Source organism: Antedon mediterranea, chromosome 1 (assembly GCF_964355755.1).
Source record: "Antedon mediterranea chromosome 1, ecAntMedi1.1, whole genome shotgun sequence".
Classification (NCBI taxonomy): Eukaryota; Metazoa; Echinodermata; class Crinoidea; order Comatulida; family Antedonidae; genus Antedon; species Antedon mediterranea.
In genome coordinates, this window is record NC_092670.1 from 26,617,678 (window position 1) to 26,636,789 (window position 19,112).

General features: G+C 33.8%; 1 protein-coding gene across 4 annotated transcripts in view; it reads left to right on the forward strand.

Moving 5' to 3' along the window:
• The window catches only part of LOC140063602 (serine/threonine-protein kinase Nek10-like), a 98,840-nt gene that overhangs the window by 23,855 nt on the left and 55,873 nt on the right, over positions 1–19,112 (forward strand). For all 4 annotated transcript variants that reach the window (XM_072110013.1, XM_072110016.1, XM_072110015.1 and 1 more), the window contains exons 5-12: positions 34–94; positions 2,601–2,638; positions 3,553–3,637; positions 3,762–3,803; positions 5,614–5,692; positions 11,996–12,063; positions 13,885–13,964; positions 14,436–14,522. In XM_072110013.1, coding sequence (XP_071966114.1) covers positions 34–94; positions 2,601–2,638; positions 3,553–3,637; positions 3,762–3,803; positions 5,614–5,692; positions 11,996–12,063; positions 13,885–13,964; positions 14,436–14,522 — 540 coding nt within the window. The remainder of the gene's footprint in view (positions 1–33; positions 95–2,600; positions 2,639–3,552; positions 3,638–3,761; positions 3,804–5,613; positions 5,693–11,995; positions 12,064–13,884; positions 13,965–14,435; positions 14,523–19,112) is intronic.

Consider the following 19,112-nt stretch of genomic DNA (forward strand, 5'->3'; position numbering starts at 1 on the left):
GATTGAAATAATAAAATGTTTTTATTTTAACAGTTCAACCTATCAGAATGAACGGCTCTTTAGCAAACATCATCTATCCAAGCAATTTGATCAGGTATGTTTTCATATTTTGACAACAGTTCAAAGAACAAATGACAGGTTGATTTAATCAAATACAGCCCACGAAATTCAGAAAAAAGAAGGTCGGCAAAAAATTGCCGACCTTAAATTCGCCAAGGTCGGCAGTCTCGGCAGTTCTAAAAATAGAAAATTCAACAAGGCCTAACCTCTTGCTAACCTAATAAGGCCTAGCTAGGCCTAGCCTCCCTAGCTATATGTTATGCAAAAAGAACTAGCAAAATTAACTAAAATATAAAAACCTAACACTAAAATTTACAAGATAAATTCTATTTGATAATTGCTGAACATCGTGGTTCTGGAGCTAGCCGTACACAGAGCATAGCCTGGTTGCTTGCTTGGCATAACAGGGTATTCCCCTACACAGGTCTGTCGCACAGCGCTGTGCCCAGCCAGCTTGATAGGAAAGCATGCAGCTCACACACACACAACATGATGTAATGGTTGAGTGAATTCAGGGATCATCTTAATTCCATGGTTTGTTAACTAAACACAACATGGTGGTGAATATGCCTGTTAAAATTTCAATGATACGATCCCTTAAAGTACCATGTTGTTGCTAGGAGGCTTGAAAGGAGGGATCTCTAGCCTAGTTTCAAGGTCGGCAATCTCTTGCCGTCCTCTGACAATTTAAGGTCGGCAATAAGGTCCGCAATTGCCGATTGCCGACGTGAAATTCGTGGGCTGCAAATATACACAATAAAGGTAAACAAGAAATATTTTTTACAAAAATGCTGCTCGGTTTTTTGACGTAACAGTTTTAATTATTTTTCTTTCTTCATTAAATTTTTTTTTATTGATATTCTATTTTTAATAATTTAAGAAATAATGATTTATTATCAATTATATTTGTTTAACAATCAGTAAACATTTTGTGTAATGTAAATATAGTGAAGTTAACAAAGTCCTAAAAGTCTATTCCTAAACTTAACTATAGTAGTAGTAGTACTGTACATGGTAGAGGTGTGACTCCCTAAGGCCGGAGTGACTCACATACCCAACATTTCAGTAACATTTCCCAGCCGCCCACAAACTTACTCACTAATCAAACAATTCTTCATATACACACCATTCACCAAAAATATTTACCATAGAGAAAGGATTGTTTTGACAATGATAAATTGACAACCAAAAAGAAAACAATGTTTATTGAACAGGTCTTACACAGACTACTGTCTGCATACACCTCGTAGACTCTTTTCGCCCAGATGTGCATGCCCAGTCCGAGTTTCCAAATACCTATTTTTTCAGCTGTAGTAAACATAAGCTTATATCGATTATAGTATTCACTATATAAAGAACAAAATAAAGATAAAAAACATAAAACATATAGACTCAAAATTATGTCAATTGTGAGTTAAAAAAGTGAGTGCTGTTTCAATTCGCCTTACAGTAGTCATTTCTTTTGAGATTCAGTCATGGATTGGGAAGATTTTGGGTTGGGTTTTTGGGTTTCAAACTTGTTATCGTAGGCCTTCTTAAATGTGGGTTATGTTGTTCGCATAAGCTCAAATCTTTATTGCGATTTAATGGTTGATTCTGATTTCGCATTGCGGTTACGGGGTTCAAACTTAGTTGGGTCTAAGTAGTCCATTTTCATCCGCATATCTCAGTCTATCAAAGTGGACTCATGCTTTTATGCCTTTGTCTCTAAAGTTCTTTCATTTTAGTAAACAGTTTTTGTTGAACCTTACTAGTAAAATCTCCATTGATATAGATATTATTGCCCCATTAGCTTGGGTTTACATTTGACAGACATTTTCCTAATTGTTTGCTTACTAATCGTTTCTAAGATAATATGCAATAACGGATCGAGGCCTGCTGGCTCGAGGCTCAACACGGTAGGCACTCTGTATCTCATCGTTCATTGAACCTGTAATCATTTTCTTTAGTATATTACCCAAATCCTCTTTATTCTCGGTTAATTCTGGAATTCCATTAAATTGTAGATTGTTCCGCCGCTGACGCCTTTCTATGTTGTCAAGTTTGTCTTTAATTATTTCAAGATCTTTGTCTAACACTTGTTTACTGTTCTCTACCATTTCTTGAACTTTCAAGTCCGATGAAGTCCGAGTGTTCTTGGAATTCTACATTCATTGTTTGTAGCTTGAGTTCGCACTTGTTATTTCGAAAGAATGGCAATTGTTTTTTTCTGTCCCCAATTTTGCTAATAACACCGCATACAGTAGCTCTGCTTTAATATCTGATACTGATACTTTTCGCTCCCATGAGAACTATCATAGTGCTAGCCAGCCACTGATTACCAGCGGTATGTTTGTGGTGTTCGTCATAGACACGCTGGTATTTGTCACATTTTATATTTATTCTTTCCTACTTTCACTTCAGAACTAAAGAAGGTTAGAAGAAAAGATTGAGATGCATTTAATATGCTATTTTGTCATATTCAATTTTTCTGTAAAATTAATAAAAGTATCAACAGAACTCAACAGCAATTGTTCATGACAATTTTGTTTATTTTACAGATATTTTCAGCCCTTGTCAAAAGTCGGCTTTGTTCAAGGTGAGTACTAAAATATATGATTGGGTGGCAATGCTCACGCTAGCCATTGCCGTTTTTGCAAATGACGATTGGAGTTGTCAATTGGCGGAAAAAAAATTGATATCTTTCGCAAAACTGGCGAAAATAATTTTTTCATTCATCCGCTTAGGCTCTGAGGCCTGGCTCTGAATAAAATTTTCTTCAACATCATCGCCGATGTCGCCAGCCTAAGCAATCGCAGTGTAGAGATATTGCGTTACTTGCCTATCAACAACGCTTTTTTGCATCACTTTAGTAAATTAAAACAATATTTTTGTTCGGGTGGCAGACTACTTAATTGTACATCAAGAATTTATTTTGTGAATCGCTATTTTCCTTTTATAATAGACATGCACAGTAATTATAATTACAAACAAACTTCACATGTGTATATCTGCTAAATAATTTACAAATCGATGACCTTTCGCAAATTTTGCGAAAGCAAACTTGACCTTAGCGTGAGCATAGGGTGGTATGAAAAGAGTAATAAAACTAGTAAAGGATAAGTATACAGACTGGGGCACCCAGAGAGTATTTTTGTGGAAACCTCAAAAGGATTGATAGGCTGATTGTGTAGATACTGTAAATGGCCAAGATTTAATTATCAATATTGCTGCCAGGTCGTATCCTGCTAGTTTACCCTTGGGACACCAATGGGAGGGGTAAAGAATGGACTTTATCATGTGAAATCCACACAGAAAAAATATTTTGGACATCATCCCCATTGTATATAATGTTAAAGCAGCAATGACAGCAACTTTATCTTGGTAAGTTATTTCTCACAGCGCCTCCCTCCTTCCACGTTTGAAATTGTCAGTTTTTTTACGCTGAAATTACTGTGTAATCAAAAACTATCTAGTTTAATACAATTATTTGAAATACATTTTTGTTTATAGTGAGTGGTCTGAGAGAGCACCAGCTGAAAACCAACTATGCATTTTGATATGTCTACGAATATTTCTACGGGATACAATTTACCAAGTAAGTTTATATCAAAACAGTATCCTATATTTTACAACTAATAATAAATAATATATACCATATAATTACATATTTTTTATTATATAGAAATGTTCAAATGATAAATAAATATTTTTGTTTATAGAAACATATATTCAAACTCGATGGAGTAAAACCATTAGCAGAGGTAAGTTAAAATTCTTGATCTAACTTCAGAAATTCATATTAATATTCGGTAACAAATTAAGTACTAGAGGGTTTACCCCCCTAAACTTAGGAACATCTTTTTCCGCTCGACGCCCCTAGCTATTGTGATTGATTGTCATTTTTTAACAAGGCCTTGAAAACTTTTGACTATTTAATTATTTTCGAATGATAGTTTCAACTTTCAGTATCGATTATGATTAATAAATTGTGTGATGAAACAAATTGCAAAGAATTTTTCTGTTTCTGGTGGATGCTAGTGTTTATAGAATAGTCCTAGTGTAGACATATGGCTGCATAGTTAGGGCTACCTGTAGAAGATTGACATAACAGGCATAACATACATGGAGATAAAATGCAATCTGCATCACAAAACGCCTCAATAAATGGAGATTATACTATACCAAAATAATGTAAACTGATATTATTTTCTCTTCTGGTACTCTTTGTGATAAGAAAAAAATTGTACACTCAAAATATATACATAAAAAATAGTAACATAAATGTACAGCACGGCATTATTATATTAACCGTTTTGAAGTTATGCTGCTTTTATAACGTGCAGTCCTATCAATGATTTCTTCTTTCTGACAGAACAAAAATTCCTTAGGCCGAAACATGGTGAAAATACTACAACTATATTGAATGTATTATTTATTACGAAAGCTGCATCCAGCATGAACATATTTTCTGTCTGACTGAGATCACGTTTAAAACGATAACAGAAAATAGGTTTCCCTAAAGAACTAGCTGGAGAAAACTATCAAATAAAACAATGTTTCTCTGTCCCTGAACCAACATATTCCAATAAACATGGCTATATCATACCAAAAGTATTCTGCAAAATAAACAGCCAGCATCATGTAATAATTATGGTTTAAAATATCAAAGTCCAACTGATGAATGTGGAATTTGTGTGTATGGTGGTTTGATTCCTGGCAAAGAAACCATAATACTGTATAAGTCAACTATTGCATTTTCTATGTATATGTACCTTAGATGGCAAACTGTGATCCTCAAGATTTAGGATGGCATTTAAGTAAGGGTGTAGAATTAAACGACATTAACTCATTACAAACTCTCTCCAAAGTTATCAGATGCAAGCAAATAGGCCTATAAATAAGAAATTAACTGGAATGTTCTATTGCTGTGCATATTGTGGCGGAAATGTAACTTCTGATACACAGTTGATGTGTTAAATGTTCTACTATTTTCATGAGATTTAAAACATCTTTTTCTGCAGTTTTCCCTTAGAATATGCCAATTGAGCATTATTTTTGACATCATACTTATATGACGTCATAGGTACGTTATATGGTAATTTAGATACCAATTAGTTATCTGCAATATGCTATTGGATCAATATTTTTTTTCCTGTATTATTCTTCTTCCTTTTTTGTGAGTCGCGTTTTTCTAAAATGTGTAAACATGTGACAACATGTGTACATTTACCTGAAGTTTTACACGTTTTATGACATTTTGCGCATTTCAAAAATTCTGCTGCTTACAAGGATATAATTTTTTGCGTTCAATGCATGTCAATGTCAGGTCAGGTGGAAAGTCCCTGATGAAGGTACTTCCAGTAAGGTATAGACGTTAATAACTATAATCAAATATTAATGAATGTAAATTTATTTTATTTAATGCAAGAAGTTTTAGTTTTCGTTTTCTTTTCCATTGTTTTGTATAGTTTTTAAGTAATTTTGTAAATTGAAATTTTGTAATTTGCATTGTGCCCCTGTTAAAATGTTGATCCAAATAAATATTATTATTATCGTAATTCTTTTTTACAGAGGCTTCATGCAAGAACAGAACAGTATTTGTGCTCAGGGGAACAGCCATTAACAGTAGACATCTTAAAAGAACTAACAAGTAAAGTATTACAATAGAATTTCACCTTTGGGATATCCATATTCAGGCGAAACTCCTATTAAGGGAACACTTTTTCTGTGAAATGAATAAGTGGTAAAATATGAGGGAATCCTCACTAAGTGACAATCTACCATGAAATGAATAAGAGATAATACATGCCCAATCCATGGAGGTATAAAAATAGAAGGAGAGAGCTCGGAAGACAAGCCTTTGTCCTACGTAGTCCGCCGCCTCAGCATGTTACACAATGTTACGCGCAGTGTGCCTCTCCGCGTTGTCGCTTCCTAGTCGCGTTCCGAGTCACTGCGCATGCCTCCTGATATCGGCGACGTGACGTCACATGCTTGTTTACTCTGCATGCAGAGGAGATAAAATGGCTGCTACAGCAATGATTATATTTTTAGTCTAGATTATAATAATTATGCAAGGACTACTCCGGCCCTAGCCTAAAACTATAGACCTAGCCACAGTTTCGTAATCGAATACCTCCCCCATCCATTGTCAACAAACCCGCGAAATATGCCTAATGTATTTCGTCAATATCTTTGGCCGGCAATCATCGGCAGCCCAACGACTAACGTAAGAATGTAAAGTAATAACCATGTGTTCTTCACACAAAACTACAGCTGTCTGACGACGTCTATTAATATTTTATCGAAATACATTTAATTGCATAAACAGCAAGTAAATTACAATAACAACTATAATGGGAGCCTGATAAAATTTGCTTAAAATGTCATATGTAAACGTGTTTGGTATCAATATTTAGAGATTTTTTAAGCGGGAAGCAAACATTTGGTTTGCGCAACAATTATAACACAAACAATAGCACTGCTCATGCCAAAAGTATATGTGTTTGTTTGTGTATTTTTTAGGATCTCACCTCCTCTGTGATAGAGGGCTGACTAGAGGCGGCGGCTGACGTTGGTAACAAAGTCCGCGCAGCGCGCTGTCGGCACAAGGCTTTGGCTTTGAAAATACCATGGCGACATCCTGTTAACGCGCTACAATACATTCGAGCTCTCTCCTTCTATTTTATACATCCATGCCCAATCCATACTATATAAGAAGACACTTGGTTGGGTCATGAAGTTGTCTCCTTAAAGTCTGCTGTTTCAGTATATTTCTCTGTAATAGTCTGGTAGTTGAACCAAAAATATAGGCCCTACCTGGAAAAAAAATGGTATGAAAGAAATGTTAACATCATTGAAAGCAGAATTTTACGGAGAATAACATATCCAAAATCGACAAAAATCAATCTTTCGGAACATTTTTTAGACGCGTTTTTCTTTTTGATAAAAATGGCCTACTGTAAATTACCATGATTGTATATCTTGATAACCGCTAACTGCAGAGGCTTCTATTTGGTCTCAAATTGTTTACAACATACATATTTCTATTTACTCTAATGAAAATGTTTGTAAAAAAATGGCAGGAAAGGTCATTTTTTAAATATTGACCTCTGACCTCATAATAATATTATCTCAATAAATACTGGTCGTACACACTTGGTATTAAATTATTCATAAAGTGTATTTTTATATTTACTCTAACGAATAATTTTGACAATAAATGACAGTAAAGAGGTCATTTTGGCCTCTGACCTTGTAGTATCAAAAGTCGATAAATACTGGTTGTACACAATTAAAATTGGTATTGTATTGTATGTTTCTATTTACTCTATTTAATGAATAATTTTGACATCGAACAACAGTAAATAGGTTATCTTGACTTCTGAAATTGTATAATAATAACTAAACTATACCATGGAAATGGTCTCAAACTTTTCATACAGATAATACATACAATATTTTTATTTGTGATTTTTTGATTATTTGAATTTTTGAATAATGATAAATAGATTCCTGTTATTTGAATCAAATACAAGGTAGCCCTAGCCAAGAGGCCTACATCGTGTACGAAAAAAAGTACTAATAAACGATCGTTTAATAGTCAAGGGGAAGTCCCCAATAAAAAAAAAATATGTATACTCATCAGTAGGACAACTGTAGTTGGCTGGAATCGACACTTCATAGCGCGTTAGCAAACAGTAAAATGATCGTAGCCTACTTTTTCCGCCATTAACCCTTTCACTGCGGAGCATTATTCCCACCTCTGTGCGTAATGTATATTTAAGAAAAACATATGGTATTTTAATAAATTGCAAAAAAATACTAATTGAGATAATTGTGTAATTATTTTTGTGGTGTGTGATGGGCAAAGGGTTAGTCTACAGTTAGGTATAAAAAAAAAGTAATTTGCATATTGATGACGTCATGTGACGTCATTACAGGTATTTTGGATTTCGTGTTTTTTATCGAATCAATGATAAAAACTATATTTTCTATAAGAAATTCTTATGGAATACGTTTTTCCAACTGGATATTGATGAAGATACGTATAACAAATAAAAATATTAAAAAAAATTGAATTATTTTTATTGTTTTATAAAAATTATGCACAAATCAAAGTTTTGGGGCAAAATCGTGAAAATAATGACATTTTCCAAAAATTCACTATAGTACAAAACTAACTATTGTTTCAGAATTTTTTTTTTTTTTGCGTGTTGTGATAAATACAATGTTGCCCTATTGGGGCTGGTAAATTTTGGTTACTTTCAAAATGGCCGCCATTACGCTACTCAAAACAACTTTCCAAGATAGAATACTATTATATACACTATACTATATATAATATAACTATAGAGGGCGCATGATTTCAAGACAATAATACAGCTATAGAGGGCCGTTTTTTTTTGCTGGAAAAATTTTTTAATGACTTGCAAAAATATTCAAGTTCATCGAACAAATATAGAGGGTGCTATATATTATAGGCAAATACGATTAAATCATTGTTTTGTCCATACCTGGTATTACCGGGTATACGCACTTCAACGACGTTTGTTTATACCCGGTAGTACCGGGTATACGCGGTGAAAGGGTTAATCATACACGATAAAAAAACATTTTTTGTGTTCAATACAAAAGTCCCCGATGAAATAAAACAATAGGCCTACTCATCAGTAAGACACTTCTAGTTGGCCGGAAATAAGACTTCATAGCGCGCTAGCAAACAGCAAAACGATCGTAGCCTTCTTGAATGTATTATACGATCAAAGCAGCCTAGCAAATCAATCGCGCATTTGTCATTTGATTATTACCGACGAAAGATTAAATTAAATCCCACCAATCCATAGAGAGTCTATTAATTCAGTGTGATATTGAAAATATCATTGATATTTATTTTTTAATACACATAACATTTTTACAAGAAAAACAATACAATCAATCATGTGTTTACATCTCTCGGCGGCGGCCGGTGAAAGCGCGTTGTTATAATACTTAGTTACGCAGTCTGTTTCTTGGCTTGTAATATCGTCTAGTGCTCATGTCACATGTCTCGTATGCATTAGGCTTTTTATGCATGCTTCATCTCTAGAAAGTACCTGCCTGTTATTAATCTATTTTTAGATTGGTTGTGGTTGATATTTTAAGCGTCACGGATAAGGTTTTAAGCGTCATGGCCGACCGTAAAGCATCACGGTAGAGAACCCAATCTCAAAGGCCTGAGGAGAACACTGTGGTTATGATTTTTTTCCCTCTGAAACAAATGTAGAGCTCATATATATATATATTTAATATATACATATTTAATATATACTTCAAGAAACTACATAAGGCTAATTTTCGCTAGGCCTACTGTATGTAGTTTTTCATAGTGATGATTTTTATAAAATTCCATCTGACATAGGCCATGTTTCCGCAGCCAAAACAAAAATTAACAGTTAATTTTGTAACCAATAAAGTGCCATGATCAGTCAGTATCAAACAATCAGAAACCCAATCACATCGCAACAATTTGTCCTTTAGGTCAAAATGTTAACAATTATTGCATTTATCAGATAATTATCTGATTTGAATGAGATCGGTTAATTTTTATAGGTTAATAATCGGTTAATTTTTAGCTGCGGAAACACAGCTCTAGTAGCAGAGTAACTCTGGTTGATTTGATAGCATGGCACGGTCTCTTGTCTTGTGGTCTAAACGTTTGTTATGATGGTTATACATAAGGAATCATATGGGACTTTTTTAAATTGTGATTAAAAGTGATTTGACACAATGACTCGGTAATTAAGTGATCGTAAATAAATGCAGACTTGATAGGCCCTTCACAACCCTCTAGTTACGTTTAACACTTTGACTGCCAGAGGTTTTTCCAGTTAGAAACTGCCACCGCCAGCATTTTTAGCCCAATTCGATGTTTTTATTAAAGCTGATTGAAACTATATGTGATCTGATTTATATGTAATTTAGACTAAAATAATCATAAAGATTTTAGCTTCACAATGGTACCAAGAACGATTTTCAAATTGTAATATGTAAATCGTAATAGTAAAGTAAAAGTAACCCACTTTTTTAGTTTTTCGTAGTTTCGCGCAAGAAAGTCGAGATATTCGCGATTTTGTGCAAGACATCACAATATGAAAATATCGCCCGGTGAGATCAACAAACAACGAAAAAGTTACTTACACGGCCTATAAAAACAAGTTATCACTATCAAAAAATGTATTACATTTTATAAATCATAAATCTTGCATCAATCTTTCGCCAAAATCCACATAGTAAAGACACCAGGCCTAGTTAACCAGGCCTAAAGTTGGTCCGGAACCGTTTTACGACTAGGCTAGGCTAGCCTCGTAAACTGATGGTAATATCCATACTATTTCTTTTCCAAACAAGTTTGTTGCGTGAAACTCGGTCACTTACAGTGAAACACCAAAACAATTAGGGTATACTGTACATACAATAATAAAATTAAAGACTTCATATTGAAAATGACTCCATTATTTTTTATTCAGATAACAAACAAACATGCCAATCCACAAAACCTTTGTAATGCTTCGACGGCATAGCTAGCGTGCGACCGATACACAATGCGCCAAGCCATCGCTCTACGCGCTACTGTGATGCGCGGTATATGTTATTTCGACAGGTACCATTTTGACAGTCGTTGTAACCAGATTAGTTACTTTCAAATAGTAAAATATTGACGGTCCAGACCGAATATAGTGTCCATATTTATATTATAATTAACCTATCTAACGGATTTCGTAAAAAAAACGTGAAACACGAAGATCTTCGTGTTTGGCAGTCAAGCGTTGTGTTTCCAAACACGAAGATCTTCGTGTTTGAAACACGAAGATCTTCGTGTTTGGCAGTCAAAGTGTTAAGCGCCCAACAACCTATTAAAGTCTACTTAAGTTTATTTATCATCTAAAAACAATGATACAATCAATGTATGTTCATGGTGTGAAAATGAACCAAAGTGCAAATTAACTGAGAGGGAACATTTTAAAAAAATGTAGAGGAATTGCAAAATTATTTATTAAAGTATTTATAGAAACATACACACTATAAACAATAGAAATGCATGAAAATTACATTTTTAGTGTCTTTTATTGTCAAAATTATTCATTAGAGTAATTAGGGACATACACTTTAAGATCAATCTTAAGTGTGTATGACCAGTATTTAGCGAGATTTAATACTATGAGGTCAGAATGACCTCTTTAATGACGTGTTTTGTCGGAAGTTATTCATTAGAGTAAATATAAACATACATTTTATGAACAATTTAAGACAATTTTAAGTGTGTACGACTAATATTTATTGAGATAATATTATAATCTTAATCCTATATTCATATTTATATATATATTTTTTTATAGTGCAATTTTATATAATACAATAATTAGTTTTTAGTGCATCTGTATGAATGTTGGAGAGGCACGCCCTTTGGCGATAGTAGTCTTTGACAGCTTTTATCTCTCCTCAGTGCTCCACTTTCACGTTTTATGTTGTTTGTATTGTCTTTTACTGAAAGGAATAAAATAAATAAATTATTATGAGGTCAGAGGTCAATATTTAGAGAAATGACATTTCCTGCCATTTTTTGACAAAGATTTTTATTAGAGAAAAATGTATGTTGTAAACAATTTGAGACCAAATAGAAGCCTCTGCAGTTAGCGGTTGCCAAGATATACAATCATATTAATCAATTTTTATCAAAAATGTTAAATAAAAGAAAAACGTGTCTAAAAAAAAGATTTTGGATATGTTATATTCTCCATAAAAATTTCCTTTGTATCATTTTTTTCCTAGTTAAACCCTTCAACTACCAAACTATAAAGATTGCATTCAGTGTATTTCAGGTTTTTGCTTTCCAGCATAAATGTGCTATGATAAGAATATGTGTATACTCAATCTTAAAGTTCAATTTTAAATATACCTTTTTATATCTTAGATATTTTTCAAAAATTAGCTGTAGAAAAAGAACATCAAGATTGGCTTATTGCATCTGGGGCACATGTCGTAAGTTCATTGTGAAGTAGTTAATTTGTCATTTTAATTAAGAAATTGTTTTATAGCATAATTAAAAATCACTTTCTTAATTAGTTTAATTAAAGGGCCATGTCTAAATTATATTACTTCGTGTAACACAGTAAACATGAGACTAACGCTCCTAACGCTCCTAACGCTCCTAACGCTCCTAACGCTCCTAACGCTCCTAACGCTCCTAACGCTCCTAACGCTCCTAACGCTCCTAACGCTCCTAACGGATGTTCGTTTATGCATAATCTTGTGGATTTTATTAAATGAAATAATGACAGTACATCGGGATTGACGTTACACAAATATCTTACGGACAATGGTCAAAACAAGTTTTATTATTCTATTTCTTCTATCCAGAGAATTCGACACATGTTAATAATAGCCGCATTGTTCCTGACAAATCGATACTGATACTATAGTGGAGTCTGTTAGGGATATTTTGGTTAACTTTTTTCCAAAAGCATCAAATTTGGTATACAGGTTGTCCACCCTATACGAATTTAATTTTTGATGGGAGCCAAGCAAAATGACCCCTTGGGTCACCTAATTTGCATAATTTAAAACGCTTAAACACTATATATACTGCAGAGATAGTAACAAATATACATACAAAACACAAATCAATATAAAATCACATATAAAATATCAAAAAGTCTACGATGCAGGTGTTCTCTCCATGAATTAGCATTGGACAAACTTGTTATAGGTGACAATAGATTGTGGGACAAATGATTTATTGTAGCGTTTAGTACGGTTTTGAGACGGATACGAATATTAGATGGAAGAAAAGTGTATTCCTTATGGAGGGGGTGGTCTGTTTGGGAGAGTATACGTTTTACCAAGGAGAGAACACCATCATAGTTGAAATTAGGTATGGATACATCAACTCCAATAACCCGCCCAGCCCTTCTGGTAATAAACATAAACGTTCCTATTTACTCTAATGAAGTATTTTTTTTTAAATGACCGGAAGTACCAGTTTTAAGGCATTGCCCTATCTCAGTAAATAGTTGTCACAGACAGTTTATTTTGGTGTCAAATTGTTCAGAATATATGTTACTATTTAGTTTAATAAAACATTTCATTCAAAAATGCCCGGAAGTACTCAGTTCTGCCTTTGACCTTTATGGTGCAATTGCAACCTTGTTATTAAGGTAAATTTTTTTTAATTATCCGTATTGTTTGTTAAATGTTATATCTTAGTGTACAGATTATACACATGATTTATAATGAAATCTAGAAAAAAAGTAACTTATGTCTTTATGATTATGTAACAAATGTGGTTTATGACATTATACGCAAAGGGATCTTTGATTGGATTGTAATACTGGCTATTGCATTTGTGTTAGCAAGATCCTATTATAAATAATTAAAGATTCTGAGAAAATCAATAAATCAATATATTTTTTAAAAATCAATTATCTTTATTTAAATCAATGCATAAACCTATAATTTGCATAGTGATGAATTAAATCTAGTTAAATTAAATTTAGTATACAATGATTGCAGTAATCGCTGTGTCTTAACACAGAATCAATAAAACACCAAATACACCACACACTTTCGGCCGTGTACATATTTTTGATCATACAGTGATTACTGTAAAAAAAATGTATACGACCTTCTGGTAAAGAGGATTTTATAATTATTTCTGTGAATTTGTTTTCTTATTTCAGTAATAAGTAATAAAAATATAGAGTGTAATACGAGTGGGATTGCTTCTTTGATGCTCTTGATTCAAGTTTCTTGTTCAGCCGTTGTATTGTATATTGATTGGTATTTGATTTCTCTACATTTCAGCCTCTTGTTAAATTACTAGCATCAAAAGATATTCATGTGTTGCACTGTTCCTTGTACGGCCTTATTAGTCTTGCAAAAAGGTAACTTTATTACTTTAATAATCAAAAGTGTTGTTTGAAAATAAATTTATTATAATATTTGTGCTCTTCGGTTTTGTAATAATTATGATATTAAGCTTTATCATGACAGTAACACAAATGCTTGCCATTTCATGGAAAAATGTGACTAAAGTTATTTAGTAAAAGTAATACTTTAACTAAATAAATACAAAATTCTATTGTATTTCACTTACATTTTCAAAGAGTGCTGCTTGTTTTCTGTTAAATATTGAATACTGTATCTTCCACAACTTGTGATTTGAGACAATTTTTTTTTGCATATTTTTGGAAATATTAGGTATTGTACCAAAAACTTGGTAAATCGTCAAAGTTAGTATATTTTGACATTAACATGATTATCTTCTATTAAACATTACATACTAATGACCACAATTTTTGTCGTTGGTTTCAACTATTGTGTATAATAACAATAATGATGTTTTCTATTCTTAGTTCAGAAACCAGACATATTCTAGGAGAATTAAACTGTGTAGACAAAATGTTGACTATTATTAAAGACTATGGAAATTCTTCTAAAATGTAAGTTTTAAAAATGAGTCATTTAGTTCAGTGATTCCGCAAACTTTTTATTTCTCGGCCTATAATCTCATAATGAATGATGCAAAAACTGATTTATTTCTCATCCCATGTTTTGTTCCCTAAAATCATGAAAAATTAAGATTAATTCAACCAGATAACAATTATTTTTTCAGGGGGACAATACTGTTCATTTTAAAACCTGCCCGCTGGACTCCATCTATTTATTAAAATAGGTGACATTTTCATGGAACCTTCAACATCCTGTAGAAACCTTTGAGTTCTATGAACTCTTCCCTTAGTATGGCCAATCAGGTACAATCTGTAAAACTGGATTTTAAAGGGGGATTCTGGGTTTAAAATTGCTTTTAAATATCGTTTATTTATTAACTAACAAATATTATAACAATATAGACACGCCAGAATGAAGAAGTAATAACAAAAAATTAAAAAAATTAAATTTCATATACATTTTAGGGTAAATTCATGGAAAGTCTGTTTTTCAGCAGCTTAGGGAAGCTCGTTAATATTCATGAGATTTTCACAAAATCACATCATCACTGGATTCCAAACTTGCGACGCCTGTCAAACAACGACCACCCGATCATTGTGAAATACAATTTTTGTAGATTTTCTAAGCTAATGACAGTAGCATAATTATATTTACTAGAGGGGGAGCTCGCTTCGCTCGCTCCCCCTCTAGGAAGTGTAGATGATGGTTCTCGGAATGATAAATATGTTCTCCTTGTACGTTTTCTGTCGGTTACCATTATTGAAAATGCTTGACATTCGTAAATCTAAACTACTCTGTTTCACAGTGTTTTAGATGATTAATAACATTTTAAAGTATAGTGTTTATTGTTTTGTAGGGCCCTTTGGGGAGGCGGAATTCATTTGAGGGAGGTGCTTATTCTAGGGATATATGTTAATTTTTTTCGTTTTAATAATATGGTAACATTTATAATCAAATGAAATCCTCTAATGGATATGAAAAGTAGTAAAAAAGAATAACAAATGCTTGGTAAATTGTAGATAACAGTGCGATGAATTTTACTACAAATAGTATAATGATTATTATTCAAAGTGATGTTTTATTGGAGAGGCGTTTATTCAAATAAATACTATTATTAATACATTATTTAATTTAAACATCTTTTGAAACTAACTGCCGTGACAGAGTGGGCCCAAGAAAGAAGACATTATGGCTTGCAACATGGGCAGACATCTCGGTCCTAACGGGACACAGATAGCCTACAGTTATTCCTGTCAGCTAATACTCAATCAACTATCAGGATTTCACTCGATTTTAAACAAAATGTCTTATCATCAAATCTCCCTATGTAATTTTATAATACTATTTCCTACAATATATTCCGATTCTTTATGGCGTATATTTAATTTGATCTTTATTAATTTGCAGTATAATTTTTATTTTTTAACTACTGTACCTTCACACACGCGCTGTCCGTTCCTAAAATAAACAAAAAACTGAAATGGCTATGCAATTTAAGTTCCAGTCCTACTATCGGTTTTTTTCTTCCTTCTTCCAAAGGGACACTGTATTGATTGATGGAAAGTATGGGCGGCCATTAGGGCCAAAATAGACAAACGTTGCCGTACGAACAATTCCGCTCCCGTAAGGCAAACTAATGGCGTTAAAGACATAATTCCTCGAGTGACAAACAAATATTGCCGTACGGACACACAAACACATTGCCATATGAACAAATTGCCGTATGGTTAAATTGGCGCAAGGACAAACATTGGCGTAAGGACAAAAATTGGCGTAAGGACAAAAATTGCCGAAAGGACAAAATTGCAGAAAGGACAAAAATTGGCGTAAGGACAAAAATTGGCGTACGGTCTAACTAAATATAAACGTTGAGGGCAGCATAGTAATTTAAAACCATGTGACTGAAACCACTCTGTTGTGTGTCCAGTCCTGATGGGGAATAAAAACATAATCATGGAAGGCTTGTGTTAAGCTATAGGCCAGCCGACAATAAGCCAGCCCACTTTTATTTTTTCCAGCCAACAATAACTATGAAACACCGTTTGTGTATTTTTTACATTTTCAGTGTTACTTATGGTTTTTATGGTATTAGAAATTAAATATTTGTGAGAAAACGGCGGATTGCTCCTGGGAGTCACTTGGTGGGATTATACTAGGGTACCCTTAGTCGTCCAGTATAAGTTAGAGCAGGACCGCTGTAGTGTTCCCGTTTACTCAGCCTTCATCTTTAAATCTGAGTGTAACTCAATTATGATTTTTAATATTATAGTGAAATTTGATACTGTATTTGTGAGAAAACGGCGGATTGCTCATGGGAGTTACTTGGTGGGATTATACTAGGGTACCTCCTTAGTCGTCCAGTATAAGTTAAAGTATGACCACTGGTCCCGTTTACTCAGCATTTATCTTTTAAAAATCTGAGTGTAACTCAATTACAATTTTTAATATTATAGTGAAATTGGATACTGTATTTGTGAGAAAACGGCAGATTGCTCCTGGGAGTTACTTGGTGGGATTATACTAGGGTACCTCCTAATAGTCGTCCAGTATAAGTTAAAGTATGACCACTGGTCCTGTTTACTCAGCATTTATCTTTTAAAAATCTGAGTGTAACTCAATTACGATTTTTAATATTATAGTGAAATTGGATACTGTATTTGTGAGAAAACGGCGGATTGCTCCTGGGAGTTACTTGGTGGGATTATACTAGGGTACCTCCTTAGTCGTCCAGTATAAGTTAGAGTATGACCACTGGTCCTGTTTACTCAGCATTTATCTTATAAAAATCTGAGTGTAACTCAATTACGATTTTTTATATATAGTGAAATTTTATACTGTAGGCTATTTGTGAGAAAACGGCGGATTGCTCATGGGAGTCACTTGGTGGGATTATAATAGGGTACCTCCTTAGTCGTCCAAAGTTGAGTATGACCACTGGTCCCGTTTACTCAGCCCTCATCTTTTAAATCCGCCGTTTTCTCACAAATACAGTATAAAATTCAAAAGATAAATGCTGAATAAACGGGACCAGCATAATCCCACCAAGTAATTCCCAGGAGCAATCTGCCGTTTTTTCACAAATACAGTATCAAATTTCACTATAATATTAAAAATCGTAATTGAGTTACACTCAGATTTAAAAGATAAATGCTGAGTAAACGGGACCAGCGGTCCTACTTTAACTTATACTGGACGACTAAGGAGGTACCCTAGTATAATCCCACCAAGTAACTCCCAGGAGCAATCCGTCGTTTTCTCACAAATACAGTATCAAATTTCACTATAATATTAAAAATCGTAATTTAGTTACACTCAGATTTAAAAGATGAGGGCTGAGTAAACGGGACCAGCGGTCATAGGCCTACTCCAACTTTTACTGGACGACTAAAGAGGTAGGCCCTACCCTAGTATAATCCCACCAAGTGACTCCCAGGAGCAATCCGCCGTTTTCTCACAAATATTTAATTTCTAATACCATAAAAACCATAAGTAACACTGAAAATGTAAAAAATACACAAACGGTGTTTCATAGTTATTGTTGGCTGGAAAAAATAAAAGTGGGCTGGCTTATTGTCGGCTGGCCTATAGCTTAACACAAGCCTTCCATGATTATGTTTTTATTCCCCATCAGGACTGGACACACAACAGAGTGGTTTCAGTCACGTGGTTTTAAATTGCTATGCTGCCCTCAACGTTTATATTTAGTTAGACCGTACGCCAATTTTTGTCCTTACGCCAATTTTTGTCCTTTCTGCAATTTTGTCCTTTCGGCAATTTTTGTCCTTACGCCTATTTTTGTCCTTACGCCAATGTTTGTCCTTACGCCAATTTAACCATACGGCAATTTGTTCATATGGCAATGTGTTTGTGTGTCCGTACGGCAATATTTGTTTGTCAGTCGAGGAATTTACATACATTGTACATTGATCCTAGATCAACTGACTTCTTGTTCATGCTTTTGTAACATCTCAGCTAGATTGTTTTAATTCATTCCTTTATGGTTTGCCTGCTAAGGATATTTCAAAGCTGCAATGTGGTCAAAATGCTGCTGCCCGTTTAGTCACTATCTGCCCAGTTAGGGAACATATCACACCTGTGCTTAGAAACCTTCATTGGCTTCCTGTTACACAAAGAATCAATGCCTTTATTTTTAATTTGATTCATCCAACTTTGCAATCTAGTTCAGAGTCTCTACGTGCTCAATCCATCCATCCCTCCATTCATCAACAATTTTTTTGGGCCTCTGTCTCCCTTTGGAATGGTTTTACCGATCTGTCAGGCTACTCACTTTTTTAACTTTTTTCTCTTAGTTTTCCACCTAACCCACATTGCATTGTATTTTTGGAGAATAAAGATTGCACTGATCAATCGAAAAAATTCAGTGCAGCCTGGTGTTTCCCCTTTATAATGTACATGTCACTGTGTCGCGTCATCATAGTTCACACAGGACTTTACATTACAATAGATACTAGCCGCACACATCAAACCATATTGTTAAAATAAAGGTGTTCTTACGGTGCTAAATTATCGTTGGTTTTTTTTTATTAATTTAAAAAAAAATTTTCCCAGCCAAATTGTGT